Source organism: Sinohyriopsis cumingii, chromosome 7 (assembly GCF_028554795.1).
Source record: "Sinohyriopsis cumingii isolate HCF-2022 chromosome 7, ASM2855479v2, whole genome shotgun sequence".
Lineage (NCBI taxonomy): Eukaryota > Metazoa > Mollusca > Bivalvia > Unionida > Unionidae > Sinohyriopsis > Sinohyriopsis cumingii.
The window spans coordinates 30,487,114-30,511,962 of NC_142967.1; the positions used below are offsets into that span (position 1 = coordinate 30,487,114).

General features: G+C 35.1%; 2 protein-coding genes across 2 annotated transcripts; both read left to right on the forward strand.

Annotated features, from left to right (window-relative positions):
* The first annotated feature begins 87 nt into the window (after nucleotides 1-87).
* LOC149794963 (histone-lysine N-methyltransferase set-1-like) lies at nucleotides 88-21,833 on the forward strand. Its single transcript, XM_089964626.1, has 5 exons — nucleotides 88-729; nucleotides 12,660-12,788; nucleotides 14,614-14,749; nucleotides 15,451-15,643; nucleotides 21,706-21,833. The coding sequence occupies exons 2-5, from the start codon at nucleotides 12,695-12,697 to the stop codon at nucleotides 21,748-21,750; spliced, it is 468 nt and encodes a 155-aa protein (XP_089820752.1). The 5' UTR covers nucleotides 88-729; nucleotides 12,660-12,694; the 3' UTR covers nucleotides 21,751-21,833.
* LOC149794964 (twitchin-like) lies at nucleotides 21,710-23,777 on the forward strand. Its single transcript, XM_089964627.1, has 2 exons — nucleotides 21,710-22,011; nucleotides 23,261-23,777. The coding sequence occupies exons 1-2, from the start codon at nucleotides 21,828-21,830 to the stop codon at nucleotides 23,284-23,286; spliced, it is 210 nt and encodes a 69-aa protein (XP_089820753.1). The 5' UTR covers nucleotides 21,710-21,827; the 3' UTR covers nucleotides 23,287-23,777.
* Nucleotides 23,778-24,849: the final 1,072 nt, after the last annotated feature.

A 24,849-nucleotide genomic window follows, 5' to 3' on the forward strand; every position in this document is an offset into this window, starting at 1 on the left:
GTAATTACCTGGTTCCCGACTTCTCTGCAGATAAGAGAAGAGTAGGATATGAGACCAGTCTACCAGATGTTAACGCGGGAAATCAGATACGAGGCTAGACTGAGAGTAGTATTTTATTTTTGTTCTTTTTTTTTGGGTGGTTTTTTTTCATAGTATTATATGAGAAAGTTTGGCATGAGACCAGTCTGCGAAATGTTAACGCGCGGAAATCATTTATGGCGCTTGACTGATAGTATCTTGTGTCTTGTGGGGTTTTTTTTTTAATGAAAAAGTTAAGTCAGTGTGTTTAACTTTGTTTACCGCTTGGGTACTGCGGACTTGATATCTCACAAGCGAGACTTTATTTACTGCTAGGGAAGTTGTAGAAGCTCTGGACTTAGTCACAAGAGCTTTCAATCTAGTACTACTACCATCACCTTCTTAAAGGAGACTAGAAATCAAAATGTTCCTTTTACGTATGTAATTCTCTACAGATTTTAATTCGACTGCAATGTTTATAAATTAAATATCGTAAGCGGGTAGTGATTATATTGCGTGGAAGATACCACGATTCCGTAAATTGCCGAGTTTTGATGAGACGACAGATCACGTGGTACCGTGACGCTATACTAGCCAGTCCTCGAATACAAACATAAACATTGGCGAGCGAGGCAGACAGGAGACCACATTTGGGTTGCACATTCAAAAGTTGAATCTGCAATCTGATATAATAGTTTATGTACTGTACTGGTAAGTGCTAAAAGAAATTTGTTAGGCACAGGCCCCGGGCTGGTGACTTAAACAAACTAAAGTCCTGAATGAAATTCCACAAGCCCGGACAGTTCATACCTGTCAACTCTCAAGCCGAGAGAAAAACCTCCCGATTTTGGGGGTATTTCCTCTTCTACCTCCCGATCTCGTAATATCTCTCAATTTTGCGCAGCGAAGTCCCGATTATTACATTATGTCTGTCAATTTTCATTTGTCAGAAGAAAAAAACCCAACCCCAAACCATTTTTAAATATAACATATGCAATCCACAGTCTAAACTGCCACACTGCAGACATCGTAGCAATATGACTGAAAAATTGTTAAAGCTACGTTAAAAATTGAAATCACATGCACACACATCTAAACCGACACTGGACGAAATAATTAATATCATACAACAGTTTTTTTTTTCTTTCTTTTTTTCTTCTTCAGTAGATAGAACGTGAAGATTAAACATAATTCAAGTAAATTTCAGATTTTTTAAACAACTACAATAGTACTATAGTATTAAAAAAATTAAAAGAATAAAATTGTCACCAATTAGCTTAAATAAATGATCACTTTGAAATTTTCTCTGCAAACAAAATCGCATCTCCATTTCCGCCAAAGAATCTCGGCCAGTTAACACCTGACATTGCTCTACCGTATATGAAAAGTTTAATTATCATGATTAAATTACAAGGAATAAAACAAAATATACCATGCATTATATGTGGCCCGAAAGAACTAATTCTGAATAAATATTTTATTCAGCAAACAGTGTTACATGCATTAAGACTTAAACCTAAGGAAATAAGGTGGGGCATAAAACGTGAGAAAAACGGTTGCCACAAGTACGGTAACTTGTGACTGCAGATTTGAACTGTTAAAATTAAGTCAATGGCATCGTAAGTAACAACAAAATAAGCATCGTTTATTTGGTAATCAATTGCTGGTGCTTACGCATACACACACTGTCGAACATGGTTTCTTTGAAGTATGTCCGAAGGGCAGTCTTTTTCACAAGATCAATGCAAGGATAAGGATTATGTTCATTAGTCACACCGGCTTTATTGTTTGCGTACTTAAATCAAAACTTTAGCTATTTTGCAATTTAGCCAGAACGGACCAGAATATGCAAAAGGGGCTTGTCATGGGGGAATAATAAGGCGTATCGCAGGGAGAAAAGGCACGTCAAATGGGCGGTCGCACATTGGGGCAAGGGGGGTGGGTCAATAGTCCCCCCCCCCACGTTCTATTGTCAGACAGTTAATGTGAAACTTTGACCTCTTTTTTTTTTAATCGCTGCTTTTTAAACTGCCCGAGGAATAGTTTTATATCAGTTCCAATTATTACAGATTACCGTTTATGCATGCTACATGTATACAATGCATTTTTTAAAAAATTTTTAATTTTTATAAGATTACTGAAAATTGTGTTTTCTCGAAACACGACAGGTTTAAGAATCTTATTTTTAGAAAAGTTTCCATGTGATTAAAATCAAATCTAAATTTCACCTAGGACAGTGGTGATTTGATTTAGATTGTGCCGTGTTAAGGCATGTATGTCAACATCTTGAAAATACATTTATTCATTTCACCAACGCAATCAAAGTTTCCTCAGGCAAACAATTTTTGTTTCGACAAGCCTGACGGGCACCTCACTTTGAATACAGGATGGGCCGGAACTTAAACCAGAAGGGGCCCAGGGTGTCGGGCTATCAGATTTGTTTTTAGCACTGCTGTTTTTAGATAAAAGATGTGTGGATTGATTGTTGCATTTTGTGGTCACTTACTCGTCCTTCTGCCTGTTTTCGTAACTCACACATTTAACACTTTTCCCAGGATTTAAAATGTTCAAAGGTATGTCTGGAACAGCGCCAACTTTTAGTCTAGGCCTAGCATTTGCGTATCTTTGAGCTGCTATTTTTTCATGATCCCTCCCGTAACATTCCTTTGAGAAATGTAACGAGCACATAGTGCTGTATGGTGTTGCTTTGAAATCGACTCGTTTGTAATAATGTACCCATTCTTTCATTATGCCTTTACCTTTCGGAAAAGAATTTTTTTATGTCAATAGGCTTTTCTTAATGTTCTGTAACACCCGTAAGCAACGCAAAACGGTGTTGTCTTTTACTCTGGCAACTCCCACTTGGGCTGCTGGAGTCGCTACTATGACGTCACATCCCGAAAGTAACCGAATAGGCGCGGAAATTTTGCATACGAGGTCACGGAAATTCAGCTCCTAGAAGATAGGCCAATATTTAAATATTGGCATTACGGTCGCAGATGATACTTCAGAATAAGGTTTTCTGCTATAGTACTTTTATTATTATTCTATATTTCCATTGGTTTCTGGTCTCCTTTAACGTTAAAGACAGGCAATCCCAGTCATTTTTCTGATACTGAAATAACTGCAGACACTTGAGTTTTCATATAGATCTGTTTAACAGCATTCCAAAACAGTTTAATTTTTTTTTTTAAATATCATAATTAGAAAAAAAGTTATGCAACTTTTAAGTTCCAAACTATTTACAAATTTCTAGAGTTCGTGTCTTGTGTAAATGGTATTCAGGTCATGTGGCAGTCATGGAACCGAAGTCAGATGTTATAGCTTTCTTTTTTGTTGAGATATTATGAAATTTGATGTACTAATTGCATTTTTCCTCCTGAATTCATTGCTCTCATTGTTTTCATTTATAAATGAAAAGCATATAAACACTTTACAACTTTTATGACATTTAACTTAATACAAACATATCACATTCACAACAGTTCATATGTATGTAAAACAAGTTCGAGAACAAAAAAGTACAATGTTTATTCATAATTGTCATTGAAACAATGTAGTAGGACCTAATTTTATGAATATGATACGAGTTGGTTTCATCTTCTAAATCCTGTGATGTTATATTTAGTTCCATGCAGAATGGACAAGGAAATGGTGTCATCTTTCATTTAGAACTAAAGTTTCAATGTAATATACGTGCAAAATAATTTATCACTTTCAGACTATATTTTTTGTTCTGTATTTTGAGAAATGTATTGACCATGTCAGAAGTTATCAATGCATTGGGAATTTAAGAACACACTTTATGTGTGAGTGTAGTTACTTTGCTACGCTCGTCAAAGTATTTTTTTGAAATTTGCATGCTGAAACTTTGCGTTTGTCTGATAGTGATGCGATTTTTTAATAATTATTACATCAACTTCCCATTACAAAATTTAAATAAATGCAATAACATAATGACTATACGGTTGGACATATTTTTAAACCGATGACTTTTTATCAGTTCAGATATTTACAGCATCGACAATTTGAGCCTATTTATAGTGGACGAAAATCTACACTTAGCATGTTCATTTTGTGACTATACTGTCTAACCATACAACAAGCATTACTGCGATAAAAACTATTTTAAAAAAAAAAAATTATTTTAGCATGTTCTTCTGGCAACCAATTTGTGCAAATTTAATAATAAGTTCAGTTTTGGAACATCAGTTGTGGAAAAGTTAACATCGTTATCAGCTGTTAGAAAATTCAAATATGGCGAACAGTGTCAACACGGGGAGATTCAAATGTTTTATAAATTCAGTGCTTATTGTGGTTGGTTTATAAAAGTATACGATGTATGAATTTGGTGGCAAAATAAAGTTAGGAATATGCAGATTTTTAACATATATGATGCATTTATTTAAATCGCCAACTTTTGGTCAAATCTGCGTAAAGTTTGAGGGATTATTTCTTTGTGTAGGAATATCATGGAAATGTGCTACAACCACTGACCGAATTGTTTACATCTCCTCTGATTGGATTGAAGATTTCGTGAATATTCATGAAGTTTTAATAACCCGCATTTTGTAACAAAGATCAGAGGTGGCATGAGCGGTGCTTATTTCCAATGATGCGTGAAATTTGTTACTTTCAGTGATATAAAGTAATAATTCCATTAATATAGTGTCAAATATAAAAAGAAAACATGCCCATTATAGATAATTTTATTAGCTTTTACAATATATAAAAATGTGTTGCAATCAGATGACATGTATTGATGCTGCAATGAAAATTCTACACTTTGTCGACAGTTTCATCAGATTTCCAGGTAAACTGTTGTCTTGTCCATGTTACACCGGGGTTGCTATGTTAATTAATGTCAGCTATTGTCGTACATTTGAGGTATGATCTGTAAAATTGAACGAGTACACCAATGATTCCTTTAGCTAACGTAAGCCAACATAAACACTTACATGCTCTATAGCGAGTACCCATTTCTTAAACAGGTCAATGAGAAATTATAATGTACTAGAAGCATCAAACTTGTTTACAGTGAAAGGGCCTGATTATATGAATATAATAATGAGTTGGGCTGGCCACATGTTTGACACCCAAGGGTTCTCAATAGATTTCAAAAATGAAGTCGGTTGACACTTGACTCAAAATCTCAAGAATAAAAATTGAAATCTCAAGAGTCAAAACTTGAATCTCTAGAATCAGTTCTTTTCAACAGTCATAAGCCCATAGCTGTGGTTCCTCGTTATTGGTGGAAACAACTATGTTTGCAATTTCTGGTCTCGTGCTGAATAATGAGAAATACTTGTTCAGTATTTTGTAAGAAATATACAATCTGATTTTTGTGAAAGTATATCTCTTTCTAACTGTGTTACTGGGTGTATATTTTGTATATGATACTGAGAGAGGATTATTTTATACTTTATTATATTTTCAGTTCTCATTATATTCTATTATGATCTGCTAAAATCATTTTATATGCAAACATACACCAATACAACTATGACGGTTATATATTATTCAGACATTAAGGATGTACATCACAGAATTGTCAGTTCACTTTAACATTCGTTCTTAAATTTTCTAACAAATTTTGGACATTGCTTCTCCTTCTCCTCAAAGCTGACACTGTCTTTGTTTCTTTGGAGTCTGAGGGTCAGAAAATTTAACACCAGCAGTTCATTTACGAGACTGAGACGGACAAGAAAATATACTTCTGCATCATTGTGATTTTCAAGTTCAGATATATGCTCTAAGTGTTATGTCTGTTGAGTTTTTCTGAATGATCCATTAATTAAAAAGCTAAAGGTTTTAAATATTTTGCTGATTGAAGCAAATTAGGCTCCCTAATCACCAGTAAAACAATCCCACACTGAAAACTGGCTTAATGAGAAGCCATATAGGATATTGCAGTTTTGTCCAACTGATTATAATAAGACCAATCAAACAAATGCAGATATTTATCAGAAATGAATGCAGTGAAGTCATAAATGATTCTGAAGTTTTTAAACATTTCGCCAAATGAAGTAAATTAATTTCCAAAAAAGCTATTGAAGTTGGTCCACATATTGACAACTGGCTTCGCAAGCCACCATATGCTCCAGTTTTGACAAGTTGATTATAATTTTGTGCCCAAATATACCATTTTTAATGTGTGATCAAAAGGTAGTCCATTTAATAATTGTTTCTTCTTCCTGTATCATAAACTCCAAACGTAATCTCAAAACAATTCAATTGAATTCAGTTGCACCTAAGTGTTATCTTAGCCAATTTTATATATATCTTCCATTGGTGTGATATTCTTGGCTGTCAAGGTATAAACTGTTCTCGAGCAGATGTCAATTAGTGACTCGTCCAGTAAATTTGTTATGGACACCACCCTCTTTGTAAGAAACTAAGCCAAAGGCTAATCAAGGGAAATTGAGATTGTTGATCCAGTCGAAATCTACGTGTGCCAAAACGTGGCACAAGTTGAATTTTTGCGTGTCAAATATGGGTCATATTTAAATTACACGCATCAAAACCAGAGGGTACTCGTCTCTTGAAACCCCGGCACACATGTACTAACTAGATCAGACATATAGCGTGTCGAGCTGAAGATTAAAGAAACTGCTGCAATATGTTTGTGTTGCCATAAAATAAAAACATTCATCGAGTTTTGTTTAAAGGTTCTCCTTGAGTGGCTAGTGGCATGAGTAAGAGAGACGTGTGGATCAGTGTGGTCTCCTACCGACCTAATTCGTCAGCACACACTCAGCTACAGAATGCTACTACAGTATATTTACAAGTTGCTCTTATAAATTTTCTATATACTATTGTTGACCGCTCTGGTGGCCAAAATGGTTAAAGCGCCTGCCTGGGATGCAGGAGGTCATGGATTCAAACCCTGACAGAGTCAAACCAAAGACTTATAAAAATGGTACTGTTGCATTAGGAGGTTAGTGTTAGGACCGGTTGGCAGGCTAATGTGACTAGGTGGAACATGACATTACATGTCTACGGCAAGATGCCCCAGTGCTAGACATTACTATAAACTGCCACACTGCAGGTGATTTCACTGCAAAATTGTTAAAGCTGTGTTAAAGTTTGTCTCTTGTTTACAGGTCAAGTTAAAGGTAAAGTTGGTCACTTGTTTTGAAGTCAAGTTCCTGTAACAAGAGAAATTGGTATATCAGAACTTTGATATCTGCAGTGTTGTACCTTGCTTACAGGTTCTATAATACGGGAACTTGGTATATCAGAACTTAGTATATGCGTAATATAGGAACTTGGTATATGGGTACTTGAATGTCTTCATTGTTGTACCTTGTTTACACGTCAAGTTTCTGTTCTATGGGAACTTGGTATAGATGTAATATGGGAATTTACTATACAGGAACTTGGATGCTATGTATTGAGCGTTGTACCTTATTTAGAGGTTAAATTTCTATAATATGGCTTCATGGTATATGTGTAATATGGGAACTTGGTATATGGGTAATTTAGGAACTTAGTATAGGGGAACTTGAATGTCTGCAGTGTATCTCCTTTACAGGTTAAATTTCTGTAATATGGGAACTTGGTATATGGGTAATATAAGAACTTAGTATAGGTGAACTTGAATGCCTGCAGTGTTCCTTCTTTGAAGGTTAAATTTCTGTAATATGGGAACTTGGTATATGTGTAATATAAGAACTTGGTATATGTGTTATATAGGAACTTAGTATTAGGAAACTTGAATGACTGCAGCGTTGTACCATGTTTACAGGATAAATCTCTCAAATGTGGGAACCTGGTATATAGGAACTTGATATCTTTTTTGCAGGTTAAGTTTCTTTAATACGGGATCTTCGTGCATGATACTATTTCCCCACGAACCATTTTACGATGATGTTATCATACCATAGTTTTATCCAAACACCATGCCATTTTTTGCATATTGCCTGGCCGTTTTTGTTAGCAAGACATGCAAAGGGACATTTTGCTTTATATAATTTATATGATCGTAAGCTGCAGAGGTCTTTGAATATTTAAACTACTCGTGTCACTTCGTCCACTCGCTGAACAGCATTTGAAATGCCAATATGTTCATAGGTCTCGGAAACACTTAATCGCACATATTTTGGACACCCAATATTTTTCTCTGGACGCAGAAAATCACTGCGGTGGGAGTCCTCCGTACGCATGTAACAGGTGTGTGGCAAAATTCAAAGACTTGCCAGTCCTGCATCAGCCACCTACTTTGTGCAAAAATGTGTTGATCAGTTAGCTGTGCTGATATTTACAGTGACAGAATTCAGTGACTGAAAGACCCCTTAATGTACATATATGTTGTCATTATAAGAGAACATCAAAAAGAACATGATGCAATAGCTAGGTGGCAAGCTCAAAGGCTTTGACTGGTGGCCGGTTAGAAAATGTACTTGTATTTACAGTGATTGAATTCAGAGTCAGAAAGGCCCAGAGATGTACATGCGGTCATTCATAAAAGTACATCAAATAAACAACTTTAGCTTTCGTTATTGTGTTCATTTCCGAATGTATCGGAATAAGTAGTGCACTTGACCTCAGAATCAAAACATGTTGAGACTTAGACAAAATGCCATTTGTAAATTTGGATAAGTATTTTGGGGTTAAACGGCAAACTTACGAAGATTGTAACGAGATTCAGAAGAGAGCTAAAGCTGCTTGAATTGATAGTTCGGATAGGACAGTAGCTAGGTGTAAGAAAGTGTGTGATGCCTAGCTTAGTATTTGGAACATGTCCTTACTTGGATTCACAAAATTCAGTATAACTCTGATGGACGAACAAGAGCTATTTAAGAGGTACACTGACTGACCATACTTTTTTTAAAATGCCCCTCGCCTTAGCCCGGTTAGTTCTAGTGTTGTAGCAAACTGTATTCATCAAGACATCAGTGGCTAGGCCTAGTATTGATATCAATTACGCTGACAAACAAACTCGTGCCCATTCACCCGCATATGTTTTGATAGCTGATTGGCCATTAACCCTTTTTTCAAGTAAGGCAGCAACTATCAATTTCCTGCATGATATCTTTTGATAAAACATACATGTGTTTTAAGATCAGATTCGGTGATCCGGATATACATGAACTGCCTCTTTTACACTATTTCCTATTTCATCCTAACATTAGTTTGAAACTGTAAGTGAACCAATAGGCCTAACGGGAAAGAATGGCGGACATCGCTAAGTCTGGGATGTACCAGTTTATTAGATTGTCTGTTTTCGTAAATCATCGGGCAAATATTTTCAGAAAAATATACAAATCATTGAAAGCAAAGCCAAGCTATTATTTTATTAAAGATTTAACTTTAAAATGCAAATTATGTAGGTCAGAAATGTATGGGACAGTATATGTTGTGGAATTTGCAAGATGCGCTTTGAGGTCTAAACTGTTTTTCGACTTGACGTGTATTTGCGAAAATACGGGGGGCTGGGCAGCAAATCAGATAGTGTTTAACCCTTTACCTCATACAAGCATCTTTAGACGCCTCTACTCCATTCGCATGGAAGCATCTTTTGACGCCTTTACAAGATTCACGGGGAAGCGCCGTTCGATGCCTGCTGTAAACATCAGTCATTTTGAGCTAGTTTTCGTAGCGCCACCTTTGGGGAAAACCCACCTATTAGATACTACATTCATTTCTGCGAATGACAATTATGTCAGATCACATGGTTGCTATTCATGCACTGGTCGATATCTGCTATTTAAAGTAACTGGGTCGTAATCTCCACTCTCCAAAATGGCAGCCGCGGATTTCATTCAGTACGTACGATGTTTTCACGATTAGAATAACAACCACGAAAGATTCAATAAATTAGGTAAGGTCTCTAATATTGATGTAGGCAGCAATTAGCTTCTATAAATTATCAAATTCAGATGACTTAGTGATGTAGACAAACACGAAAACCTTGTAAATTCTGAGTATCGGAAATGGCAGCTACGGTTGGTCATGCGGCCTCACTGACATGACGGTGAATGAATTCTCTCTCGATTTTGAAGCACATAAAAAAAATTATTCTCTGAAAAATAATTACTCAGCTGTAACAATCAGACTTTACTCTTAAATTTTTCCACATATAATATATGACTTTGCTATTTGGTGCACTGATTTTGGTCACAGTTTGATGTAAATTTGCAATTCAACATATTTTTGAGCCATGAGAATGGCATCACTAAGTGTCTACTACTTCTGTCATGCCAGCATTACATCTTCCTGTTTGGATTACATAACTGACCAACTTAATTTCAGGCAACTCTGCTAAAATTTTCCAAAATATCTTTTAAAATAATGGTTACATTCTTGCTCTTTCTAAAAAAAATGTGTGTAGAGTGTGTATTGGGCAGAATAAAAGGATAACATGCCATTTTCAATATTTTGTGGTGCCTTTACTCGCATTAAAAAGCATGCTAAAATTAAAATAATGCAAGATTTGGGGTTTTGATTGACATGAAAACCAATAATTCTATGCAAGACTTTATCACTTTAACACATTATATGGTACCAAAAAAAAAGATGTTTTGGTCTTAGGCCAAATGTTAATTTTCCAAAGCATATTAGAGTTATCCCTGCCTTGTTTGTGCATAACTAAAATATATTTGAGATTGTGCTCAGACTTCCAGGATTTACCAGAAAAAATGATAATTTTTTGTTTTTAAAAAAACCTAAAATGTTTTAAGAAAAATCCGTACAAAACTTGTACCAAATTGAAAAACATACAAATTACGGTCAACCCATACAAGTTAACAGGTATGACAATGTTGTTTAGTCTAGGAACTTGATATATGAGAACTTTGATATCTGCAGTGTTGAATCTTGTTTACAGGTTAAGTTTCTGTTATACGGGAAATTGGTATATGAGAACTTGGTATATGTGCAATATAGGAACTTGATATATGATAACTTGGACATCTGCAGTGTTCAATCTAGTTTACAGGTTAAGTTTCTGTTATATGGGAACTTGGATATCTGCAGTGTTGAATCTCGTTTACAGGTTAAGTTTCTGTTATATGGGAACTTGGTATATGTGTAATATAGGAACTTGATATATGAGAACTTGGATATCTGCAGTGTTGAATCTACGTTAAGTTTCTGTTATATGGGAACTTGGTATATGTGTAATATAGGAACTTGATATATGAGAACTTGGATATCTGCAGTGTTGAATCTTGTTTACAGGTTAAGTTTCTGTTGTATGGGAACTTGGATATCTGCAGTGTTGTATGTTGCTTACAGGACAAGTTCCTGTAATATTGAAACTTGGTATGTGAGAACTTGTTATACGGGAACTTGGATGTTGGCAGTGTTTTTATCTTGTTTACAGGTCAAGTTACTGTAATACGGGAACTTGGTATATGGGAACCTGGGTGTCCGCAGTGTTGTAGAGTTACTGATTGATTTATGCATTTGTTGCATATGCGTGCTTGCATTGCCTGTAATAAGGGAACTTAGTATACAGCAAGGGTGCACAACCTTTTTTGGCCAAGGGTCAGATTTCATTTTGTAAGACCACTCGAGGGCCGTAAACACTAATTTCTTAAATATAATTACTGTTCACGGGCCATATTTCTGTGTTGTTTTAATTTGCCCTGAGGGCTGGAGTTAAACTTGTTTTCATGGCTAATCCAGCCCATGGGCCACAGGTTGTGCACCCCAGGTATACAAAAACTATCTACATGGGAATTTGAACATCCAGTGTTTGTTTTTGCATGTTGATTTATACCCATGTGGTACTTGTGTATTTGCAATGCCTGCAATACAGGAACTTTGATCTCAGCAGTGTTGTATCTTGCTTAAGTTGAAAGTTATATCAGTGTAAAATGTATTTCAACATGGTCATGTAGCCACCTTTATTCTTCTTGAATAAATGTTTATTGGTGTTCTAAAAATTTAATACGATTATAGTTCAGTCATTAAATTCTTGTTGAGTGATCTGCACAGTGGTAATTTCCATCTTGTTGCTCATGTCAAGGTTAGTCTCACATTTTCTTATGCATATAGTGTAAATATTTACTATTTATGACAAGAACTTGGTATATATGAACTTGGATCTCAGCAGTGTTGTAAGAAGTTTACGGCCTGTAACCTTGCAGCGTTTGCCTTTTGCATTACCTCTAGTATGGGATATAACTCCAATATTATACTTCTTTTTTTACAGGTTGAGATATACCAATGTAGTACTTGTTTGCATTTCATGTAATATGGGAAGGCTGTATTCACAAGTTCATTAAAGCTAATATTTTTTGTTTGCAAGTCTAGACCTGCTTTGTAAGATCTGTATTTCTCTGGCAGATCAGGGTCTATGCTGTTCATACTGGCACATGCATCAGCAGATCTGTCTACAAGGTTCGTACTAGGGCTGGACTTGAATGCCAGAATATACAATGCTTACACAATGTAATGTCTAAATAATAACCAAGTTCATGTAATATGCAGTACTTTTCTTAACAGATGTCAACCAGCTCTAAAGAACAAGAAAAAAGCAACAGGGCCGTCAGCAGGAAAAAACGACTGGACAAAAAAGTCCAAGAGGAAGATTTATTAGAAATGGAAGAATTGTCCAGATTTTATATAAGATGGATTGATGAATATATATCAACATAATATGATTAGTATATTGTCCTACTCTTTTTTTACAGATCATGTATCCATGAAATTATGCAGCTGAAATATAATGAACGTGATCTCAATAGACTGGGGGTTCGGATTCATCAGGATAGTTGTCACTGAAGGAACTTCAGAAGTCATTGCCCAGAATCATTGTCCAAGTTGAGAGGCATACATAAATAGTTCACTTCAACCCTTTACCTCATGGAAGCGCCTTTGGACACCTCTACTCCATTCACATGGCACGCCTTTTGACATCTCTACTCCATTCGCATGGAAGCGCCTTTTAATGTCTTAGGACGGTTTTTTTTTTTGCGCCACCTTCGGGGAAAACCCCCTATTAAATACTACATTCATTTCTGCAAATGACAATTACATCAGATCACGTTGTCACTGTTTATGCTCTGGTCGATATCTGCTATTTAAAGTAACTGGTTTGTAATCTCCTCTCCAAAATCGAGGTCACGGTTTTCCTTAACTACTTAGGAAGTTTTCACGATTAGAATCACAACTATGAAAGCTTCAATAATTTAGGTAAAGGCTCTGATATTTAATGTAGGCAGCAATTAGTTTTTATAAATTATCAAATTCAGATGACTTAGTGATGTAGGTGCGGACAAAAAACTTCTAAATTTTGAGTATGAGAAATAGCAGCTACGGTTGGTCACGTGGTCTCACTGACTTGACGGGGAATGAGTTCTCTCAAGATTTTAAAGCACATAAAAATAATTACACAGCTGTTACAGTCAGACTTTGCATTAAATTTTTCCACATATAATAGATGTGTACCAAAAATGTAAAATGGTTAAAATTGCTGTTGAACGTAACATACACTACATTGCTTAACAGTTGACAGGTAGGCCTATGCGTATGGAGTCGAGTAGGTAACAGGTGTTCTATTTATAGGCGTGCTGTACTTTGTAACTATGCTCTATGAGGTAAAGGGTTAATAGAATGGCAAAGTGATCGTGTTGCATTGTTCATCAGTCTACGTTTGAAAACATTCACTGCGAACAGTTTCAAGAAACAGTTCAAATATTGATCAACTTTGAAATTGAAAGCATCCTTTGGTCAGTTTGATTCAAGATTTGTTTAAGTGTAGTTTCCCTAAACTTTACACAAGGACAAGTCGATCATAAATTTCCTTCAGTCAACTTTAAAATGCATTTGTACCAATAAAACAAAACTATTATTATTATTATTATTATAATATTGCTGACCATGGGATTACAATTTTGTTCTTGTTGTTTATTAATAAAACTAAAAGAACCATATAATTCCATGTCACCCTAGTCAAATTCCAGTTCTTGAAATTTGTTATATAAATGTTTACATTTTGCTAGTTCTAAAAGTGCTGATGCGCCGTTAAAAACAAACAATCAATCAATCAACATTTTGCTAGTTAAAGTTCTAAAATACTTGTAAATTGCAGAACATTATTAGTTCAGAATATTACAACTTTATGAATTTTGCTAGTAATGAAAAAATTTAATTTTGAACCCTGAATTCTTTAGGAGTCAAATGAATGCTGGCTTTAAGCTTAGTGTGATAGATTGTTTCACTTACTTCAACCTTGGGCTTTACAATTTGTCACTATAGCCAATAGTGAGAGAATGGATACCACTTTCATCTTGATTGGGAAGTAATAAATTATATGTATTGAGCTGCATAATTTATTTCTCATATATAAAACTATCCATGACATTGTACAAATGAAAATTATTTTTGGAGCATTTTGTTGCTTCCTGAACTTGACACTGTAATCTTATGGTCACCAGAACATCATATCTCTACTTGACTCACCCCGAAGTTTGACAATACACATCAATCTTTTGTCCCGTGTGAGCCACCATTGATCATCTCTGCTTGCATAATGTTATTTATGAAAGGAACTCTCTGTTTTGTCTTCCAATGAGTTTACAACTGTTTCTGTATGATGTCTTGACTAAAATGTTTCATGTAATTGATTTCCTTTCATTTTCGTAGGAAGAGGAGTGTTTGCCAGGCAGGAATTCCAAAGAGGGGATTGTCTACTGGAATACAAAGGCATTTTTTCAACCTCTGATGAAGTTAAGGATGATACATATGTCTTTGAAATCAGTCATAAAGGAAAATCATATGTGTAAGTCCATAGCAACCATCATTTGTTTGTGTAGAGAGACATTAATGCAAATTTTCAAAATGAGTTTGATATTAGACATATATCGGAGAGGGAGAGAAATTCTTGAAATGTGTCTCGTATTGCTGGAGACTTGGCAATCACTTTCTGCTGTGTTTAGGGGTTGAAGAAAAGTAAGGCTTTCTTTTTGAGCTAATTATCTTATGAGCTGATTAAACAGTCTACATGTAGCTCTCACAAAAATCTTTATAAAAAAATTGGTTTCTCTTGGGTTTCATATTTTAACATTAAATCTGACATCTGACTTCAGATGATGCCAGGCTGTGGGATTGAACGATTCTTGCAAAAATGTCATTAGTCACACAACTTTTCAAAACCATCGTGGAAAAGGTCATACAAATTTTTTTTGGTTCTCATGATATATTTTACCAAATGCGCACTCGTGTGGGGGGGGGGTCATATTTATTAAAGACAGAAATTAAAAATGACAGTTTGTCAAAATTAAGTCTTAGCCATTCATTTTGCCAGTGATTTCAATCAAGCTAGAATACAAGCATCTATAAGATTGAAATCTGCTACTGTTTTTAGGAGGCATTAAATACCAACTTTTGAAATCCCTGGACTTAATTACATGTACAGTGTAATAATATTAGTGTCCAATGAAACAGTTGTAATAACTTTTATTCATCTTCTATTTTACAAAGTGTTGACGCAACATCTGATGATGGATCATTTGGGAGGCTGATCAATGATGATGACAAACATCCTAACTGTCGAGCAAAGGTGATAGAGGTCAAAGGGGTGCCTCGTATTATTTTTGTGGCTGTTAAGCATATTGCAGCAGATGAGGAGCTGAGATACAATTATGGGGCAGGTCCATACCCATGGCGTAACAAGGTAAGCAACTGTTAATATATAATAGAAAATTAGAAAATTGGTCCTGCTGTCCCTTTTTTTTTTTTTTTGTGCTACTGGTTTTAGACCAAAAAGCTTATTGGATATTTTTTTTTCTTCTGTTGTCAGTTAGCACAAGTTTGTTATCACTACTACTGAACTACTTGGAGGATTGCCATGAAACTTTACACCTACATTCATTCTATGGTTTAATTAGTCCTGGATGAAAATGGTTTGCTTACACATCCAACATGGCTGCCACCGCCAATTTGAACATATTGTCACAATTCTTGCTTATGCTGTCCAGTTGTTCCTAAATGAAAATGGTGCCAATCTGACATCCAGTATGATCACCATGGTAGTGATCTTGCAAATCTTGTTATCACTACTCCTCCAGAATGGATGGTCATATCAGCATTAAGTTTTCAGTAAAAGACTTCTTATGGTGTCTAGTTAGTCCTAAATGAAAATGATGCTGATCTAAGGTTTAATAAGGCTGCACTTTGGCCAGCTTGAAAATCATATTTGCATTACTTGTTATTGAATGACTGGACATGAAATGGTGCTGATCTGATGTCCAATGTGTGGCCATCTGGAATATCTTGTTTTAGCTAGTCTTAAATGGAAAGTCATTTAGGCATGGGGTTTTAGTTGGAAGAATTCTTATGATGTCTATTTGGTCGGCAATGAAAATTGTGCAAACTGATGAGCAGTATGGCTGCCACAGCATCATCTTTAAAAAATCTTGTTATCGCTTTTCTTCTTGAATTGAAAGGAATATTGCCATGTGGTTTTCACCAGAAGACTTCTTATGGTGTCTAGTTGGTCCTAAATGAAAATAATGTTGATCTGACTTGCAGTATGGCCACCATGGCAGTCATCTTTAAAAATTTGTTACTGTAGGTTGATTCTGATTTGTGTGTGACACAAAGTTCCAACACTAGGTATTTATTTTCATTGATGTTCTTAACCCTTTCAACACTATGGACCGCTTTACCGGTCTGGTGCAGTGTTCTTCTTTAATGTTATAGTACCAGTCTATACAAATTTTGCAGTACCTCTAATAACTTCCTACTTGTAATGAAGATATTATTTTTGGATCATCTCGTGAGTTTAGCTTCTATACAACTAGAAATATCGAAAAAATAGGCACTTATAACGACTCTTCCGAATGGTAAAATTTGTGTCCAGAATGGCGGAGTTCAAAGAAAGATCAGATGAGAAGTGAAGTGTCAGATTTAGAATTATCGGAGGATTTCGACCTAGTGAAGTTGGATGAAAATGAGATAAGGCGGCTGGAGAGGCAATGTAATGCACTTGTGGGTGACAGTGATGACGGTGAAGAGGACTTTGAAGGTTTTGAACCGGAGGAAGTGTACACTCCACGTGGTTTTGTTTCATCGAAGTTGGAAAACCAAACAGATTTGTTTCAGTTTTCTGAGAGTTGGACCCACCCGAGTGTTAGATGGCTCCAGGAAAGCTTTGGAATATTTTCAGATATTCTATTCAGATGAAGCTTTTGGAAACATTATCCGTCTGACGAATATAAATGCGACGTTCAAACGTGCCAGAGGCAAGGTGTGTGGACAGTTCTCACCTTGGATGAAATCAAGGCATTTTAATGCAACTTTAATTTCTACCTGTCATATACCTGAAAGAAAGACTTGTGTTGATACTGGAATTATTCATGAGTACATCTAGGGTCAATTGTACAAGTTTTGGGAACTTTATAAGAAGTAAATAAATAATTACTTTTGTTTTACCTGTTGTGTTACCTGTTTGCACCTGTATTTTAACAGTTGAAATATGTATGCGAATTTTAGTCAGTTGTCATAAAATTTGATTTTTAACCTTGATTTTGACACCTAATCCAGCCAGATATCTTTAAACTTGGCAAAGTTATGTTATTTCAAAATCTACAAGTCATTTTTGCTTTACAACTCCAAAGTTACTTAGTGTTGAGGACTCTATGCCCCCAAAGTTACTTAGTGATGAAAGGGTTAATATGTGACATTTATCAGCGGGTGTTGCTAGTTCTTCTCACTAATTAATTTTGCACAGATTTGACATAGAACAGCTGTATATAAAGGGCTTTCCAATATGAATAAGGAAGACCAATTGGCTTATTATGCAAATGAAAGTGTTGGGTAACATATGCCACAGCTCAAGGCTGAATATTTTACTTATGGATTGATAGATGCAACATTTAGAAAACCTCTACTTTAAATTATTTGCATGTTACATTATCTTGACATGATAAATTAAGTTCATACAGAAGTTTTAGAAGTACCCCCAGGCTTGATAGACACAGTTTATCTATTTGGTTGTCTGAAAAATCACATTCATAGATTTCCTTCTCTTCAAGTACTTGACCTTCAATAATTTCAGCAAATGGTACTGAGGTTTAGTCACATTTGTGTAAATGAAGTTTCATAGTACTGTATGATCTTTTCTTGCCATGTGGGTAGGTGGATGGTAGCTGCAACATGAAGAACCACTAATATTTTATCTGTTTAAGCTGCACAAATCTCTCTGCTTGGTTAAAATGACTCAGATGGCCTTAGAGGCCATTATGAGTATGGTGTGTGATATATCTTTCATGTTAAACATTAATCTATCAGCATATATGCATGTGCTTGATGCTTATTTTCCCCCAAAGAAAATACCACTGGATTTGTTTTTCTCAGTTTGTAATTGCTAAAATATTATTTCCCGATAAGTGAATGTTCATGAATGCATTAATGCTTTTGATCAGTTATAGAATTGACCCCTTTTCAATTTCAGACGAAGAAAAAAAGGTAGAATGTCAAATATTCATACAAGTTATGTTGATGTAAGAAGGATTTCTTTGGTAAATAAGATATTTAATGGAAAAATAAAAAGGATGTAATTCTGTCCAAAAATACATTTTTATTTTTCTACTGGATTGGTTTCAATTATGTGATTGCTTTGTCTGCTTATGCAGCATGTTAAGATAAAGAATGAGAATATTTTTGGTCATTAACCCTTCTTACACCATGATTGTCCATTATATTTTTGTTGGTTTTCATTTCCATGCATGTTGATTCTCTAAGCTAAAAGGAATAAATATTGACCACAACAAATACTCTGTTGACTGAGTTGACATGTACTTTGTTTTGGGACATTTCTGTTGCATTTTGTGCACATGCTCTAAATTCTCGACACAAGACATGAATCCTGAGTTTTAATATTCTTTTACCATAATACAGTAAAGATTGCTTTTTTTATTCTTGGATACAATGTTTTCTCTGTTAAATATCTTGTACCAAATTCCTAATTACTATATTTGCAAAGAATTTGTTATAATGTTCTGTGTTATGTTTAATTTATTTTTAGTGTTTTATTTGTATGGTCCATAAGAGAAAATCAGCTCATTTGTAACATTTTTATCACCTGATGTACTGAAGCCAGGTAAACAATGGCAGTCTTTTAAATAACGGGTGTAACAAAGGCACAAGGTAACAGAAGTGTGACAATCTCCACCAATTGATAAATCTAATTTACAACAACAGGTTGCTGGTTCAGTGAAATTAAAGTTTCCTCTATGTTGTCCATAACGACACATGAAAATAAAGATAGAGGATTCTCACTTTATATTTTGACTTAATAGAGCTCATGCAATCTTACTGAATGTAGTGTACTCATTTCCAAGGAAGTACAAGTGATCGATTTCATTGGCTTACAGAAATGTCTAACTAATTTTGATTAGCTTGTACACAAATCTAGAGTACAGTGTTGATTATCATTGATGTGGTATGTACAGAAGATGAAATTTGTATCAAAAACACTTCAGACAATGACATTTGTAGCAAAACACTGCTGCATAATAAATTCACTATGGGAACTTGAGCATAAGGAATTCAAATCCCAGTCTGCCGTGGGGGAGGCTAATAAATTATTACAGGTGCTTTATTAATTGCTTTAATAATATTCACTTTTCCAACATTATATACTTTAAACAATTGTCAAGTCATACTGTAGCATTTTTTGGTACAATTTCTTTATCCACAAAAAATCCATGTTCAGACAAGTGGACAGAATAGTAGAAAACTCTATTATAGTCTGATACATTAATTAATCCTTGATGCAAGTGCCTGTGATAATGATATGAGTTTGAATTTATTGACTAAGCAAGAAACGGGTAAGGATATTTTGTGACCCTTTTTTCTGTCTTGTAAATGATACAATCTTTTTACCTCTAGGGCCATCAAGCCAAATTTGTTTCTTTCATGAAATGAAGATTGACAGTAAGATGTTCATGAAAGTCTATCATGTTTTCTAAGATTAACCTGTACATTGTGAAGAATTTACATAAAGCATTAGAAGCATGGTTATCATTAAAGAGAATGCAGTCTTTAAATCAAACCAAATTCTTCACAATTACTCATGTGCAACAAGCTGCAAGTCTTGAAGAAAAAAAATCATTAAATTGCAATTTTAAGACTTGTCTTCACAAAAATAGATGCAATAATAATGGAATTGTGCATTAATACTGTAGGTAGTTTAGTATCAATGCATTTTAGCATCTCTTTCATAAAATTTTGTAAGCGAGAGAAGTGTATTAGATTACTGATTGCCTAAAACGTACATTTTTGGTAGTAATGGTGAATGCGTATGACAATGGGCTTATTAAACCACAAATTTCAGGAATAATGGACATCTGTGATGAATAATCTATTAAAGTATGAACAAAACATATTTGTAATTCAGCAATCCCTCATTTCAGTGCCATGCATTGTAATGCTTCGTTTTATACGGTGGGTATGGTCATGAATCCCATTTTATTATGTATATGCATAGTGTGGTTCATTATAAAACAGTTCGGCTCTAATGCTTTATTCTCCCATGGATTGTGTTATAATGTGTAAATGATGTATTTCACTTTAAACAGCTTTCAAACATCTTTCCAGTTTTACACGTGTAAAAACAGGGTGTTTATTAAACAGTGGCTATTGAAATCTATTTCTGTATGCAAATATATGGTGGAGCCTTTTGTCAGGGTCGTCTTAAGTGTTTATCTTATTTAAAATGTAATCTTTCATTACATCCTTTCTTTGCATTGCTGTAGTATGTTAGATTGTACCATAAGGTCCGTTTCATTAAAACGTGCATGTAGGGGGCCCTCGTGTTGCCGAGTGGTCTAAAGCGCTCTTCATTAATGATCACTGCCATCTCACCTCTGTCTACATGGGTTTGAGTCTCGGATTCAGCTAATGTGGATATGTGAGAAGCTTGCCAGTAGCTTCTTGTGGGTCGGTAGTTCTTTCCGGGGTTTTCCCGGGTTCTTCCTCCACCATTAATACTGGCCGCCATGTATAGCCTATCGTGTGCTGAAAAATGTCATTAAACCCTACAACAACAACAACAACAACCATTAAAACATGCTAAGATTAATGTGACAGCCTAATTTATACTTTCATTTTATAAGGAGATTTACTAAGAAATCTACTACTTTTCCTTACGGTTAAAAAAATAAAGACACAGATTTTCACTTGTTTTTGATTACTAAATATAAATTTGCTAGGATTTTTTCAACCTGTTTATAGCTGACCAATGAGAACAATTTATAGCACATGTCCAATGCAAGTGGAGATACCATGATCGACAACAGCATGCTTCACTTCAGTACAGAATGGATAAATACTAACTTGATAACTGGATTTGTGAACTGAAAGTTTTTAAGTACGTTTAGCTTGCATTTTAGGCAGACCTTCAAAGCCAGTTATTTCAGCCACCAGTAGATGTGATTTGATTGAATAAACAATTGTGGAAAGGAGCAATTTTTAAACCGAACTACCCTATAAATTAATTTTTTTTAAACTGCCATCCCCAGGTAATATGTATCTTTTAATGGAACAGCCCTACATGATTTTCCTCGTTAAATTTGCAATAGTGTTGTTGTAGCAACTATTTTGTGATTTAAGTTTATTGATTGGTATCACAATATGCATGTTGAGAGAATTGACTTTGGTGAGTTTAAAATCATATTGTTTGTTTTGCAGTTCTAATTACAGGTTTAAATTTGCATGTTTTAAAATTCACAGATAAACCATCAGCACCAATTGGCCCACTACTGGTCTCTGACCTGACAGAGAAATTTGCCACATTGTCATGGAAACCACCAGAATTAGATGGAGGTACTCCATTAACAAAGTATATTGTTGAGATGAGGGCGTCAACTTGCAGTATGTGGAGGCCATTGGAAGAGGTTAGAGCAGCATTAACACTGCTTACCACTGATGAGCTCCAAGATGGTAATGAATACTTTTTCCGCATCATGGCAGTTAATGCTGAAGGTCAGAGTGAACCATTGCAGACAAGCACACCTGTCAAGGCTGTTAAAAAGATTGGTGAGTATCATACTGTTTTCTTGGTCTGAATTGCAGTATCTTTTCAGATGAATACATATATTCAAGTCAAAATACTGGTTTATTAGTAAGGTCTCACTGGACAGTTTTTTTGCCATATTTTCAACCAACGATGACCTATTGCAGAAAAATGATAATATTACATTAAAGATACAGATAAAAACTAATGATTCGTGTTAAAAGGATGCTTGCAAGATTCTGACTGAGGTATTAAGGTTAATTCCTCATGCAACTGGTGGCTTTTATACTGAACCAACACTGCCACCGACCCCTCTTTTACATTCACGTTTGACAGAGAGCTGTTTTGAATATTTTCCAGTGACAAGGCAGCTAAAAGAATCAGTATGTGCCTTATGCATGAATAAAGTTCACTAGTACTATAACAAATTAGCATACTTTTTATCACCCCTCAACCATCTAGATTTTTAGATATTCACCTTTGTAGAAGACAAGCGTAAACACATAAGCCAGTCAGCTGCTCATTTACAGCCCAAGTTATGCATTTGATCTCCAATACTAGTCTAACTGTGACAGGCATTCGCCAACAAGCCAACCCATTTACAGGCCTAACTCGAAGTAAATATAAACCACATCACAGATTTAGCTTATGTGTGAATTTATAAATGGTAGGATTGTTATAATTAGGCTCATACCTTCTACCTTAAAAATTAGGGAGATGTTAAAGTACAAAACTATCCAGTGAGACCTAAAAACAAAATGTACTGATTGTACAAGTTCACTACTAACAAGGCCCCAGAAACTTTCCTATTGCACAGCTTTTAAAGTTAAGGTAGGTAGGTCGGGTTTTTTAAACACTTCAAGTACTGGGCTAAACCAGCTCAGTTGGATACACAAATCAATTTCTGGAAATTATTTTAAGCCTGGGGGAAACAGGTGATAGAGTTGGCACTGAAAAACAGGAATGGTCAGCTGTCTGGAAATGCTTATTTTTTGTCTAATTTACTCATCAATTGAGTATTAACATTTCCAAATAATCTACTAACCTATTACTGTGCATCAGTATAACAAACCCTTTGTTGTATTTATGTGTATGACTGTGTATCGATAAACAAAGTCAAAAGGACGACCCATTTATGTTGTATCATTTTAAGTACAGTTTTGCCATTCATTAATTCATGAGTGGTTTTTAATATTTTTTAAAAAAAATAAATCTGTTACAAAAACAAAATCAGTAATGGAAGTCTTGGATAAAAAAATGTATATTTTACAGATCCACCAAATACACGAACTTTGTAAAATGTCCCATAGTTGGCATTGACAATGTGGAACTTCAGTGGGATACATCCATAAGTGATGATGGTGCACAAATCACAGAATATGAGATTTATAAAGCCACCTCTGCAACCCCTGATTGGGAATTTGTAACAGATGTCAAAGGTCATGAGAACCATTATGTTGTCAAAAACCTTGCTGAGGGGCATGATCACTGCTTTGCTGTCGCTGCCAAGAATGATGCTGGTGTCAGCAAACTCTGCGAAATGGACAAACCTGTCAGACTGCAGAAACGACAGTGTAAAAATTCATTACAAGTCTTTCAATATATTTCATTATCTGGATAGAGTACATATTTTGTGATTATTATTTACAACTGAATTTATGATTTTGGTTGGAAAGTCGCGCACAAAAAAAGATATTTTCAGAACATAGTAATTACTAATTAAATTGTCCCCATCCTTTCTTGGAATGTTTTTTTTTTTTTTGAAAATAATTTTTTATTTTCTCTTATGCTGTGCATACAGCAATATTGTTGAACGAGAATTAAACAGAATAAAGGATTGAGACTATAGTACCTTATTTTTCTTTGTTGAGAGCAAAGGTTGAATTGAGTCTGGAGCCAGTACCTTAGATCACAGTAGAGTAGTGCTTGACAAGTTAAAAGTAAATTTCTTTTTATTTCAATATTGTTTTCAGAATTCACTCGTGCACACACATTGAGAATATGGTTTTAAAAACCCGGAGCAGTTGGAATGAATTTCTATTCCTAAGACAATCATTTTCTTAAAAATGACAGTGTCTTTGTTTAATTTTAGCTCTATTCGTCATATACCATAAGAACTTATATGATGGTCTGTTGGCTTTCTGCCATCTATTAGTACATGTTTGTTATCACTACTCCTCCCGAACTGATTGGTGGATTGCCATGAAATTTCACACGAAGTCACACCACATGGTCAAGTTTATCTGAAATTAATATGGTACAACTCGGGCAGCCAATATGGCCACCATAGCAGCCATCTTGAAAATCTTGCCCCTACTTCTCCTAAACAGAAAGTGATATTTTCATTGGATATTCACAAGAAGGTTTCTTGTGTTGATACTAAATGAAAATTGTGCTGCTTGGACATCCAATATGGCCACCACTTCAGTCATCTTCAAAATCTTGTCACTACATGAATCGGTGGTCGTATCAACATGGGGTTTATACTAAATGACTTCTTACGTTGTAGCAGCAGAGAGGGTAAACAGACCATAGAATTCCGACAAAACAAATAAAACAAACAAAATAAAATCATCTCGTAGAAAGGTCCAGATTTTTACAAATGAACCTTTCCTTGAGATGTTTTACTTCTGTAATGGCCTATTACACTAATAAAACCTTAATTCGAAATAGTAGCTGAAAAAATAAAGTACTCTACGTGTTTATTTATTTTTTTTTTGTTTTTTTGACGACCAACGTTGGTAGGTACCCTCTCTGCTGCTATTCATTTATGTAAATTTACCACCATACCAAGTTTGATGAATATTTCTCAACGCGTTCTTGCTGTCGTTTCTCCTCATCTGTTTCATCTTTATTTGTTT